This window comes from Phasianus colchicus, chromosome Z, assembly GCF_987193195.1.
Source record: "Phasianus colchicus chromosome Z, bPhaCol1.hap1.1, whole genome shotgun sequence".
Taxonomy (NCBI): domain Eukaryota; kingdom Metazoa; phylum Chordata; class Aves; order Galliformes; family Phasianidae; genus Phasianus; species Phasianus colchicus.
In genome coordinates, this window is record NC_143476.1 from 27,677,288 (window position 1) to 27,695,279 (window position 17,992).

At 38.1% G+C, this 17,992-nt stretch overlaps 1 protein-coding gene across 4 annotated transcripts in view; it reads left to right on the top strand.

Annotated features, from left to right (window-relative positions):
• The window catches only part of SKIC3 (SKI3 subunit of superkiller complex), a 55,632-nt gene that overhangs the window by 19,273 nt on the left and 18,367 nt on the right, over window positions 1-17,992 (top strand). For all 4 annotated transcript variants that reach the window (XM_090130711.1, XM_031605290.2, XM_090130710.1 and 1 more), the window contains 19 exons: window positions 15-116; window positions 2,250-2,383; window positions 3,012-3,098; window positions 3,187-3,290; window positions 3,386-3,512; window positions 4,694-4,873; window positions 5,656-5,780; window positions 6,201-6,454; window positions 7,903-8,005; window positions 8,756-8,932; window positions 9,870-10,014; window positions 10,171-10,249; window positions 10,377-10,438; window positions 10,560-10,616; window positions 11,671-11,739; window positions 13,690-13,764; window positions 14,367-14,508; window positions 15,631-15,724; window positions 16,291-16,368. In XM_090130711.1, the coding sequence (XP_089986837.1) occupies window positions 15-116; window positions 2,250-2,383; window positions 3,012-3,098; window positions 3,187-3,290; window positions 3,386-3,512; window positions 4,694-4,873; window positions 5,656-5,780; window positions 6,201-6,454; window positions 7,903-8,005; window positions 8,756-8,932; window positions 9,870-10,014; window positions 10,171-10,249; window positions 10,377-10,438; window positions 10,560-10,616; window positions 11,671-11,739; window positions 13,690-13,764; window positions 14,367-14,508; window positions 15,631-15,724; window positions 16,291-16,368 (2,194 nt within the window). The remainder of the gene's footprint in view (window positions 1-14; window positions 117-2,249; window positions 2,384-3,011; window positions 3,099-3,186; window positions 3,291-3,385; window positions 3,513-4,693; window positions 4,874-5,655; window positions 5,781-6,200; window positions 6,455-7,902; window positions 8,006-8,755; window positions 8,933-9,869; window positions 10,015-10,170; window positions 10,250-10,376; window positions 10,439-10,559; window positions 10,617-11,670; window positions 11,740-13,689; window positions 13,765-14,366; window positions 14,509-15,630; window positions 15,725-16,290; window positions 16,369-17,992) is intronic.

Below are 17,992 nucleotides of genomic sequence, written 5' to 3' on the forward strand. Positions count from 1 at the left end.
TCCTCTTTTACTAGGTTTGCAGAAGGTTAGCCAGTGTCCAGGAGCATGGCATTACTTGGCAGAGGCGCAGATGAAAGTTCACAAACACAGGGATGCTGTCCTGTCCTGCAATCAAGGTGACTGTCTGTTAACTGAAGGAACATCTACAGAGATACAGTTCTTTCCATAGACTGGTCAGTGTGGCCTTTACATGGGAGGCCTGAGTGAGCAGTAGCTGTTGTCTTTTGCATTTTGCAGTCTCGCTGCTTGTGCTGGTGTTTCCTTGCTTCTCTTCAAATGGTGAAGTAGTTGTTGAGGAGAACAAATAAAGGCTGTAAAGTTGTGTAGAGGAAATGTGAAAACAGAGCACAGTAGGTCAAAAGAGGTCAGGAAAGGTATTGCAGAAAAAATGAAAAGCAGGCAATTCTTTCCCTATCTGTTTTTAGTTGGAAGAGCTTGGGGAGATGTGTACTTCATGTTGTTTTTTTTTCAGAGGAGTCATCAAAGAATTTGTCTGTGATTATAATATTGACAGAGGTTGCTGTGGAAGATAAAAGGAAAAATGACTTTTTGAAGAACTATGAGATCTTGATGTAGGGAATTGACCAGGGAATATAAAAATGAAATTACTGAAGTACTAAGTGTTATCTAATCACTGCGTACAGGTGTTTGGTAAAAGTATTACCTTAACTTACAGAAAGGGATCTAATCTAGATCTGAGAAACCACAGACAAGTCTGGTATGTTTAATGATCAAGTTAGTAAAAAACCGGAAGAGAGCTAGGGAATCAGTGTAGATATATGACTCTGGGAAACAGACAGCTTTGCTCCTATAAAGTGAAGTTGTTTTTTGGAGCTCTTCAAAGGAGCTATCAGCATATGGATGAGGCAGAGTTGTAAAAGATCTTACCATTTGGAAGTCAAAGTTATAGCATCAGGACTTTTTTTTTTTTTTTTTTTTTTTTTTTACAGTTCATAGTTGTTTGTTTGAAGTGGCTTAAAAGCTAGATCACAACATAGTAATAATGGTGAATTTTCATGTTGGAAGGAAGTATTCCTGATGTTTTCACTGGGACCTCTTTTGTTTATCCTCTGTTCTAGCGCATTATGATTTTTAAGTTTGCTGCTCTTCAGAGCAGACCAAAAAGCTCTAAAAAGAGATTACCAGAGTAGCTAACTAGGTGTTACTGTAACTAATAAAATACAAAATTTATAAATGCTAAATCATGCAGTTGAGGGAAGAGGTGTTCTCAAAAAGCTGCCCTACCAGAGCAGAAAAGTCTTTATTTTGTTTTGAAAAAATAAGACTGTCTCTGTCCTCCAGTGCTTTACAGAGAGCTTCAATATCACAAATGTCATTGAGAGAAATGGTTAGTGAAACAGAGCACTAACATGCAGCTGTATAAATAACTAGAGCAGCATGGTGAATTCTTTGTGCAACTTTGGTATCCGTCCACTCTCTGAAAGAAAAGATGGTTTTGAAATCAGTGAAATTAGAAACAATGTGGAAAATAAAGATCAGTTATTTTCTTCTATGCAAGATCTAGTTATGCAATATGAAATGAAACAAAAGGCTGGCAAACTTGCTAGAAGCAAAGGAGGCTTTGTTACTTAGTTCAAGGTGAAAGTTAGGGCTTTGTAGGTTTTGTATACTGTTGTTGCAGAAAGTTTCTTGGTGTTCAAAGGATGTCCAAAGTGGGAAAGAGTTTTGGGGAGGTACTGCTATGTGCTTGGCTTCCTCTTATGCTTTTCTTAGATATCGGCAGCTAGGTGGAGGATGCAAGTATAGACTGGCTTTATCAGATCAGACAGAAATTTGTCATATGGAATCAGAGTTAACAATTGAGAAAGTACTTGTCTTCGGAGAACACTGACAAGCAATAATGATTCTCAGAGATGAGATTATACAGATCATTAGACAATGCATCCAACAGTACGGAGTTAACTTTTGCACAGGTGTAGAGTTAAATCTTTTATTTTTTTAGAGGGGAAAAAATATTACTAAACACTGAAGTGCAGAACAGCTTGGTTAGTGAAACGTCATTGTTTCTTCTTCAGAGCATGGGTCAGAAAAACATAGCATTTTGTTTAAGAGGTTGGCATCCTGAAAACATTCTCTTCTACATGTCTGAGGTGTCTTTCTAAAATTCATTGAACTCTTGAACTTCCATGGTTAGATTTTATAGTTTCTTCAAAATGAGACAGTCTATAAATCAGCTTTATTAGTTCCTTCCCTATTTTTGTTTGATGAAACTTTTGTCTTATCAACAGCACTCAAGAATCTTGAAATTCCTGAGGGTCCTAGTCTGCAGCAGAAGAACCTTATCCTTCAGTTGAAAGCAGAGGCTTTGATCAAAATATCTGATGCTGAAGCTGCAGAAGAAGCCATTAATGCTCTCGAGCAGGTATTTTCATTGGTCAAGTGTAGTTTAAGGAAAAAAGCGCTCTCATCTCTTTGCCCTAAAAATTCAAGCTGTGTATTTTCCCCATCTCCTCTTTACATTCTATGTGATTTATACAGTTACCAACTATGCTGTAATCAGTGCATTCACCTCTTTGCCCCTTTCCCTCCCTTGTTTTCTAGGCTTTTTTACAACTTCTTTTAACTCACAATTATAATTTTAAAAGCTGTCACTCTTGATCTCTTCTGGTCTTGCTTAACAATACTGGATTATTGCTAGTTCTGAGGCTATGTTCATCTGAATTTGAATTACAGTTATAATCTTACTCCCTAAGTCCTCAATTAACTTATCATATTACATAAGGACGTTACCGTTAAGACTGAATAGTATAGCTTCAAGCAGAAATTCCGTCTCCTTCTTTATGCCTCAGTTCCATGTATACTACCTTTTGCACAGTTCAGATTTATGTAGCTTTCTTTGCTCTCCACAATCTGCTGCCTCTTCAATAGAAATCTCAAGGGTCTTCTCTTGAAATGTTTTCTTATCTTTATCTTCATGTAGACTGCATGCTTCTGACACCTTGCTTTTGTGGAGAGAATAGCTTATTTGTGTCTATTGCTTGGTTTTCTAGGTTGTGGGAGCAAGCAGTGATCCTGTGCTTTTAGCTTTCAGAGGTCGAGCATATTTAAACAAAGGTTTAGTTGATGAAGCTTCAAAGGTTAGTGCTTTTTGGTCCTTCCTCTTTGTTAAATAGAACTCTTATTGTTATACAGAAGTAACCAGGAAACAATGACATATTTTTGCAGATTTCACAAGAGCTTCTGTTGTCACACCCTGATGTAGCTGAAGCCCATGCTCTTGAGGGTTTCATCCATTATTCTCAGAAGAAATATGAGCAGGCAGAAAGAAGGTAAACTTTTTTTTTTCTCCACTGTAACAGACTGTAGGGAAGAATAAAATACAATGCTTTTCAAGTTTGATCTGATCTCTGTTCTTTTTATTTAGTTTTCAAAATGCTATTGAAAGAAGGGCTGAAATTGCTGAGTATCATCAGTATCTGGGGCTCACTTATTGGTTCATGAGTGAGGAGACAAAAAAAGATAAAGGAAAAACACTCACTCATTTCTTGAAGGTAAAAGCTTCTTTATTCATTTAAATCAACATTTCTCTATACTGGAAGCATGAATTACTCTGGCTGGAATGAAAGACTTGAATATTGTGCTTGTTACCATTCACAGGTCTCCAGAGCCTGTAAACCAATTTCAGCTGTGAACAGATTCATTGTGGGGAGCTGTAGTTACCTGAAATCTGCCTGCTTTTTTTTTTTTTTTTTTTTTTTTTTTTTTAAACCCCTGTTCAGCTAATTATTGAGACTTTTGTTTAGACGCAAATGAGGTGGTGATTTGTTGATTCTCTCAATCCCCTGTCCTGAGAGCTATAAATCTGGGACTTCAGATGGGCATTGTAGAGCTTCAAAGACATCTTGAAATGTGGAGTGTTCAAAATGGAAGAAAACAAAGAGGGGAAAAAAATGTGTTAGATTTTCAGTGCGTATCCACAGATGTAATCCTGCAAAGCCACTGTAGTTTATATGCTTTTCTGAACCATTGCATTTTTAGTGCTTGTGGATTTCTCCACATATGGATCAGAATCTGATCCAAGGGATTTAATTTGACATCATTTTGAGGAGCATAGAAGCTTTGCTCCCAAAAATAGGAATCTGAACTTTGTGAACTCACTGTATAAATTTATAGCAGGTGTCATCTCATCTCAAATAATAGCCTACTGCTCCCATTTCAGTAGCAGCAGTGTATAGCATACAATGTATTTTAAATGAATAATATTTTTGGTTCTAAAATACTCTTAACAATTTTGTAAGCTTTTTTAAAAAAAATTGTCAGAGCTGTTGATATGCTGCTTTGGGGATGTTGTTTCTCAAGTATAAACAAGTGTGTCAAATGTATACAAAATTAACTCAAACCTTTGAAAATGCAGGAGTTAATTGTGATATAAGGTATGACTGTAAGTATAATGGTTGAATTTTAAAGTGATGGGATGTAAAGAATTGTTTGCTGCTAACACATTTATTCTGGTTATTATTTCCATACAAAATGCTTTTGTGTCATGAAGTTTGTGGATGATTCTGCAAATATTTAAAGCTGAAGTAGCCTTTGAAATATTGAATGCTTAGATGTAGCACAGAAGAAGCTTAAATAAGTCGATAAATTGAGACTGTATAAGTAGTTACCACAGACCTGCCCGCATGCTTGATCCTTCAAAAGGCACTCATATTGTGTTCCTATTTCCTTATAGGCTGCAAAGTTGGACAGCTACTTGGGAAGTGTCTTTTGTTATTTAGGTAACTACTACAGAGATGTTGCTGGAGACAAAAGTAGAGCTCGTGGTTGCTATAAAAAGGCTTTTGAACTGGATGGAACTGATGAAGAATCTGGAACAGCAGCTGTAGATTTAAGTGTGGAGCTTGGAGACACGGTATTGCACATTCAAGACTCTGGGTTATGGTTATTTGGCTTTTCTTTTAATCTTACTAATCTTTGAGGAATCATTTCTGATTTCTTTGGTATTTGAGAGTAGATCTGAAAATAGATGTTCTGTCATTGCCTGGCAGTTTTCACAGCTGGACTTGCTTCAATTTTATGCTTCAGTTCTGAATTAAACCTATCTGGGGAAGATGCTGCGGTAAGCAGGTATAACATAGTCATCCCATAATTCGTTCAGAGGGGAAGATTTTTTCAGTAGGAAACATGTAGAGAAAGTAGTTTACTTCTCCTATTTAACTTCTGCCAATTTTTTTTTCCATCCTCCCCCTTGTTCCTTTTGGAAAAAGCGTATGAAGTGATCAGAATGTTTTAAGAAAGTATTTCTTACATGGCGTTGTATAAAAAGTTCTTAGTCTGGTATTAGCAAGAAAGCAGCTCACACTTTGACAGACTCCATTGGAACATCTGCAGAATAAGTTTAAGTATCTGACTCACCACAAAGACTTGTATGCTTTTCTAGTTAAAAAATAAATGTATAACTGCAGAACTGCAGGAATCTATTTCTTTTTGCAAAGACATACAGAAGATGTGATAGTATCCTCCTGTATTCTGCCACTCAGTCTGCCAACTTTTAAAAGCTCCTGTAATGTTTCTTTATTATGATAACAACAAACAGGCAGTTTAATGGTTTGCCAAAATAGGAATATTCTTCTTAATAATTTTGTTCTTTGCATCCAAATGTTTATTAATGTGGTATTTTTGTTGTTTTGTTAGGACACTGCTCTATCCATCTTGAATGAAGTAACTGAAAAAGCAAATGCTGGTGCAGCAAAATGGGCTTGGCTTCATCGTGGGCTTTACTACCTCAGAACTGGTCAGCCGTCAAAGGCAGTGGCTGAGTAAGAAAACTAGTGGTTGGTTTAAACCATTTTCTATAAATCCTGCTAATTGATCTTCCAAGGTTTTGAAATTAAGTTAGCTAATCACAAGGCAGCTAGTACTAAACTGGGAAGTGGATCTGAGTGATTCTGAAATTAGCATAATGCAATCTTCTCGTGATAGCAGTGATCTCTGGTAACAAGCCTGATAATGAGGCTTCTTGTAGACAAGTAGGTTGTAACACTGAATAAAAGCCAAAAATAGGTTCAGTCACTATGCTTGTTTAATTTGCTCTGTGAAGAATTAAACACTGTTTTGCCATTTCTAAAAGTCCTGTATAATTGTCTGCTTGTGTTCTGAGATGGTGTAATTTAAGGAAATAATTTGTTCTTGTTAATTTATGTCACGTTTAATTTAAATCTAAATGTTGGTATCTTCAGTTTACAGGCAGCTCTCAGGGCTGACCGAATGGATCCCAACTGCTGGGAGTCTCTAGGGGAGGCTTATGTGAGCAGAGGTAGCTATGCAGCAGCTCTAAAATCCTTCAGGAAGGCCAGTGAGCTGAACCCAGACCACGTGTACAGCATTTACAGAGCTGCAGCAGTTGAGCAGATTCTAGGCAAATATGAAAATGCTATAGCTACCTATCAGCAAATCTTAGAGAAGACAGAAGAGTATGTACCTGCACTTAAAGGTAATATGTCTGTATTTTCAATTTTAGATCTTTTTCTCTCTAACTCTGAAGTACTTCACTTTTATGGAGAGGTTCTTGATATCTGATGTAGGTAGGCCTGCCTGCATGAAAGAGCATTTTTGGATGTTCAGAATGCTGTGATCCACTAGCATGAAAGACGGCATGTAGTAGCCTGCAAATACTTGAAGAGCTCCTAATATCATTATCCAAAGTAGCAATTATTTCTGTTTTAAATAAATACAAAAGGTAATTATTCCTGTGTAACTATGAGGACAGAGGAATTTAAAATTTATGTAGGAAGCCAGCTAATAATGCTGCGGTTTCACCTGAGCAATCAAACCATGTATGTCTAAAGAGGCAGTGGAGTCAGTCTGCCTTGTCAAAGAGGTGGGCTGTGCTCATTTTCTCCTGCCCTTGACCATGTCTTTATCAGGTTTTGTGAATTTAGTTGTTGGAAACATAGTGTCATAGCAGATAAAAGAATTAACTATACTGATACTGCTTTAATGTGTCTTTTATATGCATTCTAGTTTTGTATTATTGATTACTAAGTTTATTCTACCTCTGCTCCAGCATCTCTTTTTAATGTATAACTTTTGAAAATAAAATGAGTTTTGCTTTTAGATGGCAGCTTCTTTGTATCTGAGCTTATAAACCTTGGGACCTGTGTGGTTGAAACAAATACCTAATGGGGACAGGATAAGAGGCTTACAAATCATGATTGCATTAAAGTCATACAGACTGCAGTTGTTAAAGTGTCATAATCCACAAAGAGAGATGGATGGCTTACTGTAGATAAGGAGCACAATTGCATGGTGAAGGCAGCTTCAGAACTGTGAAAAAAATACTAAGAATCAGTAAAACTCGCATCCAATGACTTATTGCCATTCAGAGTCACAGCCAATACCAGCAAGAGTATAAACCAAACCCTGTCTTGAATTTTCCAGAATTCTAAAAATTACAGTATTAGATGAAGGCTTTTTGATAGTTGAATTTATTTCTATATAATGTAAACTCTTGCTTAAATAGGATTAAGAAATGTCGGTTTCAGTCACCTCAGACAAAAATTCCTATCGGACCTTGGTATATTCTTGTTTTTGTATTCTGTGTGCTTTGATATTGTTCCTGTATTTGTCAAAGGCTAACCAGTCCAGAACAGCATTCTGGGTGAATGTTCTAGTTAATTCCTAAAAACAAACACCAAGTTTTGGTGTTATGCTTTATATAATTAGATGTATTTTAATATTGTATTTTAAAATTCAGATTGTGCTACATTTCATGCTGATTAGGGAGAAATAAGAGCAAAGGTTTTTGTGCTTTGGCTTAGTACATGCAGGAAATAAAGCAGAACACTGAGCAGGCTTTCTCCCGTATCACCCCACCTCTTCTAGCAAGCAGTGTCAGGCAAGCATCTTTTTTCATAAAGGATAACTTTGTCTTACTTCTAGGACTTGGAGAATGCTATCTCATGCTGGCAAGATCAGCCCTTGAGAAGTATCTTGATATGAGGGCTGTGGGCTACATAGAGCAGGCTCTTGAATTTTTTGCAAGGTGAGTACTAGATATTCTGTTACGTACCGGGCTCATGTTTTGGAGAAAAATAAATGTCAAATGTTTGAAAGCTTTCAGTTAAATTAAATAAAATGAACCAGGCTTCTCTTTTAGAAGAAAAAGTTTAGAGAAAATACACTGAACAATGCGTTTGGACTGATATAAATAGTAACTAAATAGTAACTATAAAATTATTATTATTTTTACTGTTTGAAAAATAGAGTCCTTTGACTTTTACAGACTTCTGAAGTTGCATATAGTTCAGTTTAGTTGTCATTGTGTATATGTGAAACTTAAGGGAAGAAATGTCAATCAAAAATGGTGGATGAGAAAGTGATTGTTCTTTCCTTCAGTCAATCATACTGTTTTACATTTCAATTAAAATGCTTTAGTGGCCTAAATTAAACCTTGGAATAACTGCTGTTACAGAGTAAAGTCCACTAGGTTTCTGCAGGTGTCTCATGCCATGTGATATAATGGCAAAAATTAGTAGGTAGATAATGGCTAATATAATAACATACTTAGTCCCCACAAAGTTGGGATATTTTGATGTAGTTTCTGATTTATTTTTTACATTTTAGACCTAGAGGTTGAGTGGGAAGAATTCTGATTTAAAAAAAAAAGTACCAAACAACTCATTGATTAATTAAATTGAGTTTGTGCCACTCTTTAGAGTGGCAAACTTTCTGAAAAAAGTATTGTGATGCCTGAACAGTTATTTTGTGTGTTTTCTTCATTATTAAATTACAGGGCAACAAAGCACCGACCTGATATATCTTCCCTTTGGAAACTGCTTGGTGATACTTGTACTAGTGTGCATGTTATTTCACCAACTAAAGTGAATGTTCAAGTTCTAGGATCACTTCTGGGTAAAAATAAAGGCAAACAAATGGTGAAGAAAAGTGAGCTGCTGAGACTGGGCGGAAGGTATTTATTTATTTATTTATTACTGTTAAGTGCTTCTACACATCTGTACACGCTGTAGAGTCTCAAATATTCTAGACTATGTTAATTTTAGAAAATAAAATACATGATGATCTTCTGACACATGCATATTTAGTGAAGACTAAAGAAAAAGCAAATTCTCATGATTCTTCCAAATCGCTTATTTCATGGAATGCTCCCTGGGTCACCACAGTGGCTCTCAGTGCATCATCTACCACCTGCTATTTTCGGTGCTTCCTTCTGCCTCCAGAGTGTGGCTGTATTGTGCCTGTTATTCAATCATTTATTTAACTTTAAATTAAGTGGTTGCGGTGTTTGTTACCCAATTCTCCTAGGACTGCTAATGTCCAAGATAAAACCGTAAGCTTTGTGACTGTAATTATTTCTTATAAAACTGTCATTAATTTGAGCTCCACATATGTGATGTAAATTATTTTGGAAGAGGGAATTCCTTTTTCGTAGGCCTGGAATCTTATGATAAAAAAATATTTGTAGTTTCCTCATAGCACCTTCTGTGCTGCTAGATGAGTAAGCTAAGGTGGGCTGAAAATGCTGCTGCTTAGTAAATCTTAACCATTGTGTGTAGTCAAATATTTCCTAGGGAAGTCTGATTAACTTTAGAGATGGCTGATGTTTGTTACAATTAAAGCATTCATATTGCACCTGACATCACTTTGATAGATTACACATCTATCATTTCATAAGTGATGGATAATGCAGACCAGGATGGATTCTGTAAAGATAACTGTCTAACTGAAAATTATTCAGTTGTCTCTGGGTTTCCATTCTTGCCTGGTTTTGTTTGTATATATGCATGTTTGATGGCTTGGGTTTTTAAGCACTTTTGAGCATTTTTCAGCTATCTGTTTTTCATGTGGAAAGGCTTGGGATAATACTTCTGTGATTCATGTTTCTGTAGGTGTTATGGCAGAGCTTTAAAATTGATTCCTTTGCCTAACATATGGTGTGATCTTGGAATAAATTATTATCGACAAGCCGAGCACCTCACAGCAGAGGGCACTGACAAAAATGAGATCAGTGAACTACTAGAGAAGTCTTTACAGGTATTGCCTATTATTCTGTTGTGTTCTTTAAAATCTACCTTGATGCTTGTCTGCTTAGCTTCTGTCTCTCATAAAGCCTACGTCTGAATAAGCTATCACATAATGTCTTAACTTTTGCTATTCTATTGATATAATTTGCATTCGATTTTCTTCCAGTGTCTCAAAAAAGCTGTGAGGCTTGACAGCAAAAATCACCTTTATTGGAATGCACTTGGTGTGGTTGCTTCCTGTAGTGGTAAGTCGTCAGTGAGATCCCTAGCTACATAATATTCTACATTAGAAGGCAGTGTGTGACTAATGCTGTTTACAAAATTCAGTTAGATCTAGCTTTCTCTTCATTTTCCCTTTTTTTGTCCCCCTAGCTATTGGGAATTATGCTCTTGCTCAACATTCGTTCATCAAATCTGTTCAAGCTGAGGAAATCGTAAGTGCTGTAGGCAGCTACCATCTGTTCCAAGTGGGCATTTTAAACTTTTCTTCCCTTGATGCAGTGTTATTCTTTGAAAATACAGCAATAATACGTAGGTTTTATTTGTTCTCTTCAGAATGTTGTTGCCTGGACCAACCTGGGGGTTTTGTATCTTGCAACTGGAAACATTGAGGTAATTCTTTCCCATTCCTTAAATACAGTTTCCCTTTCCAGTTTCTTAAGGAAATATGTGGTTGTAGGAGTGTGAGCAAACAGTGAAGAGTATCTCTCTCAAATTCAAGAAAAATATTTCTTTGAATGAAAGCTACGCTCATTAAGTGTTTGTTCTAGACTGGATATAGTTAAGTGAACTTTGGGTTAATTGCTGAAGTTGCTCTCCAAATGACTAGATGGAATAAAAGCAGTTTGTAAGGATGGAGAAGGACTGAATCAAATGAATGCACACCAAATTTGACCCAAGAACTCCTTTAGTCACAAACTAAGATTTTGAAGTTCCTGCAGGTAGCTACTTTATCAGTATGTCATATAAATTGCCACGATTCTTCAGAACTTTCAGAGTCTCTCTGGAGGAAAATTAGAGTAACTGTTAAGTGAAGTTCAGAGTTTTCTTGCGGCTAAAACTACATGCTATCCTATTTGCTGGTCAGAATTTTGGCAATTTTATTTAATTTATGAAATGGGATGGTGAGACTGAGAATTATTTTTAGTAAAAGGTATTACAAATTCCTTGCTGCTAAGAGTAATAATGCTAGGACTCTTTCTCCTTGTGCCACATTGAGGAAGGAATTCTGAAATATACAGTCATGTCTTTCCTTCAGGATTCATGTACAGTAATCAGCTTAATAATTTTCAAACCATTTACATGAAAGAAATGTAAATTTCAAAATCTATATCCTCCAGGTATCTAAATTTAAAATATTAATTGTTCTAGCAGTTAATCTAGCTTCTTCCTCAAAACAACAGAACAGTTAATCTAGTTGAGAAGTGTTTTTTGGAAGGGAGGGGAAATTTTGATCTTTTAAATAGTTTTTACAATTATTTTTATTTTTAAGAAGTCTAAACTGCTCTATTTTTCTGGGTAGCAAGTTATTCTGTATGACACAGAACTAGTAAGGACTTAATTTCATTCATGAAAAGCTCTTCCAGTACTACTGCATGACAATACCTGTGTATATTAAAAGTGTTTGCAAGACAGTTTGATAGCCATGTTGTCTTTGGTTCTACAGCAAGCTCATGAAGCCTTCAAAGTAGCCCAGTCTCTGGAACCTTCTTACCTAATGTGTTGGATTGGGCAGGTAAGATGTGAAAAAATATCAAACTGTGCTTTGTTAGAGAAAAAGAGGATTTGGACTTCCTCCTTAATTGATACTTACGCATGTACCTGTAGGAGTAGAGGGAGCTGCTACTTCCCCTGCGGGTGGATGAAACAACACAGTAGTGTATAGAGGAATCTATATTCAGCAGTTATCTTTATGTAAATGTTTTTGTGACTGATGTAGTTGTCAGTTGTATAAGAAACTAGCTATTAAAAAACAATCACTATTGTTTTCCGGAGCTCGTTATCTAGTGCTCTTAAAGTACTATCTTCAAAAGGTGGCAGCTATTTCCGTTTTTGCTGTATGACTAGTTCATTAAATGGCACTCCTAACTCTCTTCTCAGCTCCCCTCTCTTCTAACTTACTGTTAAAAACAGTAAGTCTTTAATTTACCTGGTACAAATTCAGCTCTTACTTCCTGAGAGATTGCTTTCTCCACCTACCACTGAGGGCTGGATAGGCTCCCACTGGTACTTAGGCAATCTGTGAATATCACAAAATCCTTGTGACTCATGTTTGTGATTGCTATAGGTGCACCCCATGATCCCATGCTGTTGATCTGCTAATAATATCTGAATGAAGCTGGATTCTAAATAAGGACTAGTGCCATTGTGTGTCAAAACTCAGTTCCCATCTTATGTCTTTGTACTGAGAAATATGAAGTAGCAGCAAAAGTTCCTGAATTTCAAATTGCAATAATACAGAGACTACTTATTCTGCTTTTAAAGTATTTGATTTATTCTTAGAACCATAGAATAGCTTGGGTTGGAATGGAGCATAAAACCACCCCAGATCTAGCCTCCTGCTGTGAGCAGGGTTGCCACCTGCTAGATCAGGCTGCACTGGGCCCCATCCACAGAATCACAGAATTGCCAGGGTGGGAAGGGACCTCAAGGATCATGAATCTCCAACCCCCCTGCCACACGCAGGGCCACCAACCTTTCCACCTAATGCTAGACCAGGCTGCCCAGGGCCCCATCCAATCTGGCCTTGAACCAGGGACGGGGCATCCACAACCTCTCTGGGCAGCCTGTTCCAGTACCTCACCACTCCCTCTGTAAAGAATTTCCCCCTGATGTCCAACCTAAATCTTCCTTCCCTCCACTTAAAACTATTTCCCCTTGTCCTGCTGTCACTCACCTTTTCAAAGAGTTGACTCCCCTCCTCTTTGTAGGCTCCCTGTAGGTACTGAAAGGCTGCAGTGAGGTCACCCTGCAGCCTTCTTTTCTCCAGGCTGAACAAGCCCAGCTCCTTCAGCCTGTCCTCATAGGGGAGATGCTCCAGTCCCCTGATCATCTTTGTGGCCCTCCTCTGCACCCTCTCCAACAGTTCCCTGTCTTTCTTGTACTGGGGGCTCCAGACTTGGACGCAGTACTTCAACCTGGCCTTAAGTACCTCCAGGAATGGGGCACACATACCTTCTCTGGGCAGCCGTGCCAGGGCCTCAGTGCTTTCTAAATAAAGAATTTCCTCCTGATATCTAATCTGAATCTTTCCTCTTCTATATAAAGCCATTTCTCCTTATCCTGCCATAACATTCTGTTGTAGTAAGTCTCTCCCCAGTGTTTCAGTAGCCCCAGCTTAGGTACTGAAAGGCTACTATAAGCTGTTCATGGGGCTGAACAGCCCCAACTCTCTCAGCCTTCCTTCACAGGAGAAGAGTAGCAGCCCTCTGAGCATCCTTGTGGCCTGTCTTTGCACTCACTCCAGCAGGTCCATACCCTTCATTTGCTAGGGGACCCAAATTTGAATACAGTGCTATAGGTGGGATCTCATGTGAGTGGGGTGGAGTTTTTTTCACAGCATAAGAAAATAAAATATTTTCATGTTAAATACCTAGGGTGTGGCTGAAAGTAAACTGTGTTGAGTTTCTTCTCAACATCGTGAATTTTGAAGTACCTGACTGTAACAACTTTTGGTTCTCTGAAGGCTCTTGTTGCAGAGGCGGTAGGCAGCTATGATGCTATGGATCTCTTCAGACACACAACTGAACTTAGTATGCATGTAAGTATAACAAATAGATACTGAATGTTTATTCTCTCTATTTATATAATTTTTAAAGAACAGTTGTGTCTTCAACAATGGAACAGCTAGGCTCCTTTTCCAGATGAGATTGCCTGAATTCATTGTTGCTTTTTTGGGCCTATGCTGACACTGAATAGCAGGCACCCATTTTATTGAATGCTTTAGTCCCAATAGACAAAGAAGTTTTCTTCATAAGTTGTGGAAAAAAAACATTGTGATGTTCCACAGAATTAGACAAAGGCATGAACTGAAGACATAAACAGGAAAGAGCAAGGAAACTGTTGTAATCCTGGATTCTAAGGAAGTGGAAGACTTTATATTCTCTTTTCTCATTTGTCATTCTTGCACAAGTGCCATCGGTGATATGATTATGTGAGAATTCTTTCTGCCTAAAGGACTGAGTGTTTGCGGCATATCAGATTAGTGTTTTATTCTCCTGCTTAACTATGTTTCAGATTTTTATCCTAGACTCTGCCTTAAAACAGAGAATTATTATCAGCTCTAAGTATTTCAGTGATTTGGGCAGATTTAATGATCCTTAATTTACATGTTTTTTTGTTTGTTTTTAATTATTTCCTGAGACTGAGGGAGCAAAAGGCTATGCCCACTGGGTATGTTCAACACTGCAAGATAAAAGCAACAGAGATACTGAGCAGTATCTGTACAACATTGTTGAAATGAATGCTATTCCAGCAGCCCAGGTGGTTATGAGCAAGTACACAGGTAGGTAGCTGAAGTACCTCATTGAATTGGCAAACCTGAATAAGTGATGTCTGTACTAGGCTGGCAAAGACTGATTTGGTCAGTCTGGGGAGAGGCTTTTGTGTTTTAAAATAAGCAGATAAATAGAGTAAAGGGACTTTTTTATTAATTTATTATTATTGTTATCACACTGGATGAATTCTGTCATTCTACCACACTTCATTTTAGATGCTGAGCAAAGGAGCTGAGCCTTGTTACATCTGCCACTTGGTGTCTGATATCAGACATCCTTTGAATGTATGGTACAGATAGATGCTAGCTTTTCTGCCTGTGTTCCATGTGTTTGAGCATAAGGCTGGTTTTGGATTTTGCCCACCTTCACTATCTGAAGCACACGGTAGTATTAAACTTCAGTAAGAGAAAAAACATTTTCTTGAGCATGGTTCCTAGTCAGTATGGCCTTCATGCTGTGGTAGGCTTGTATATATCTAGCCCAGAAGATGAATAGAGAAGGTATGGATTTTCTTTAAACTAGATCCTTGATCTTGTAATCCGTTGCTAATTTTTTTTTTTTTTTTAAGAACTACAAAATAAGTTGCAAGCATTTAAAATGAGAAGTGTAAAAAGATATTTATCTCTAAAAGCTCCATTCTTATGCAGATTGCAGGAAGGGTCTATGTTCCTCTTTCTGGTCTGAACATAGATCAGAAAGAGCAGTTGATGTACATTTCAAAGCTGTAATATTAAAAATTAATTAATGTAATATTGAAACTAGTAAGGTTCTACTAGTATTTTATTAGAGTCAGTACAAACAGAACAGTTCCATCTTTCATTACCAAAAAAAAAAAAGCCTCATAATTCCTCACCACTACAAGCCAAAAAACTTAAAATTCAGTGTGTCAATACTTTGTTGTAAGATTTGAAACATTTTTGAGCTAGCGTGAAGTCATGTTGCATTCTTAGTATCCCTTATTTGCTTGCAGCCTGTCTAAATGATTCCAGTGAGCAATTGACAGAAGGACTTGGCAAAGTGTTTTTTTATATATGCATACACTGTAGCATCAATGTAGCAATGTTTTTCTAATGCTTTTTCACAACTCCTTCTGATTATGTTCTCCGATGTTGTAAATTCTGATTTTCTAGAAAGAAATCCAGATGATGCATCTGCTTTCACAATGCTTGGTTACTTGAATGACTATCTGGAACTAAAAAGACAGGCAAAAGATGCTTATGAAAGGTAAATTATACATGCTGAAATGCTTACTGACAGAAGCTCCTTGTCGTCATTTTCTGTGCACCAGCTGAAAAGCTTAAGGTTTATCTTTTCCTGCAGTAAGCCTTATATTCTCAGTTAAACAGTACATTTCAACTAATTTTACTATAAGGAGTACGTGGGAATTTTCTTATGCAAGTTTGGAAATGCAGAACACAAGTAACAGGGGAAGTAAAGGCATTCCACAGCTATGTGTCTTACTAGTACACTCAGCTAGTTCACTGTGTGGGAGTTAAGTGATGCTTTGAGATTTGTTTTTTTTGGTTGCTGTTGTTCTTTTTAAAGTTTTGTTCTCTATGATAATCAACGCACTTTTTTTTTTCTTCTTTTCAAATGGTAGAGGGAGGTGATGGAGGAAAATACATGTTTGGACAGCATGTTTGCCAATACGTTAAACTTCGCAAAAGTAACTCTATTTATGTTTTCTGTGTTTATGCATAAAAAGATTTTTGCATAAAAAAACTTGCCTATTCTACTATCAGAATTAATGTAAAAATATGTTAATTATTCTTAATTGTGATCATTTTAAGGGCTGCTGCATTACTTAAGAACTCTGAGGATACTGAGAAATATAATATAGCAATGCAAAACTATGGCAGATCTCTGTGGTAAGTATCTATTGATATATTATCCGAGCCCCTAACTTTGGATGTAGTGAATGTAGTGGTGCAAAACTTAGTTAAGGCTAAGGGGTGAAAGTTAGTGATAGAAAATTTATTAAACATCATTCTTTGCAGCCAGACTTGTCATAGAATCATAGAATCACCAAGGTTGGTAAAGATCTCTAAGGATATTCAGACCGTCCATCCACTTATCACCAGTATTTCCCACTGAACCATGTCCCTCAGTACAACATCTAAATGTTTCTTGAACACTTCCATGGACTAGGCAACCCATTCCAGCACCTGACCACTCTCTCAGAGAAGAAGTATTTCCTAATGTCCAACCTAAATGTCCTGTGGCACAACTTGAGGCCATTTCTTCCAGTCCTCTCATTACTTACATAAGAGAAGGGGCAGACCCCCACCTCACCTCCCTTCAGGTAGTTGTAGAGAGCAATAAGGTCTCCTCTGAGCTTCCTCTTCTTCAGACTGAACAATCTCAGCTCCCTTAAGCCACTCCTCATTAGACTCCTCAGCTGCTCCAGACCCCTCACAGCTTCATTGCTCTTCTCTGGACACACTCCAAGACCTTGGTATCATTTTATAGTGAGGAATCCTAAACTGAACACAGTACTTGAGATGCAGCCTTACCAGGGCTGAGAATAGAGGGATGATGACTTCCCTGACCCTGCTGGCAACACTGTTTTTATACAAACCAGGGTGCCATTGGCCTTGGCCATTGGGACACTCTGCTGGCTTATGTTCTGCCTAGCATTGACCAATACTCCCAGATCCATTTCCTGTACACAGTCTCCCAGTCACTCTGCTCCAAGCCTGTAGTATTGGCTATGGTTGTTGTGGCCAAAGTGCAGGACCTAGCACTTGGACTTTTTGAATTTCATCCCATTGGCCTCAGCCCAGCAATCTAGCCTGTTCAGATCGTTCTGTAGGGCCTTCCTACCTCAAGGCTGAATGACATCTCCTGACAACTTGGCATCATCTGAAAAACTTACCAAAGGTGCACTCACTGCCCTCATCCAGATCATCAGTAAAGATATGGAACAGGTCAGGGCCCAGTACCAACCCCTGGGGAACACCACTTGTGACCTGTTGCAAGCTGGACATGACTGCATTTACCCCCACTCTATGGGCCCTGCCCTGCAGACAGTTCTTTACACAGCAAAGAGTGTACCTGTCCAAGCCACAGGCTGCCAGCTTCTCTAGTAGAATACTGTGGGAGACTAGGTAGGCCGTGTCAGCAGCCTTTCCCTCATGCACCAGGTGGTGACTTGGTCACAGAAGGAGATCAGCTTGGTCAAGCAGGACCTGCCTTTCATGAACCCATGCTGACTAGGCCTGATCCTCTGGTTGTCCCACATGTACTGTGTAATCGATGGTCTGCTCCATAACTTTTCCTGGCACCAAGGTCAGGCTGAGAAGCCTGTTGTTCCCCAGATCCTCCTTGTGACCCATCTACAAGAAGGGTTCTATTGGCAAGTTTCTAGTCCTCTGGGACCAGGAATGCTTATAGATGATGGAAAGCAGCTTGGCAACCACCTCCACTAGCTCCATCAGCATCCTAGGGTGCATTCCACCCAGCCCCATAGACTTGTGGCAGTCCAGGTGAAGT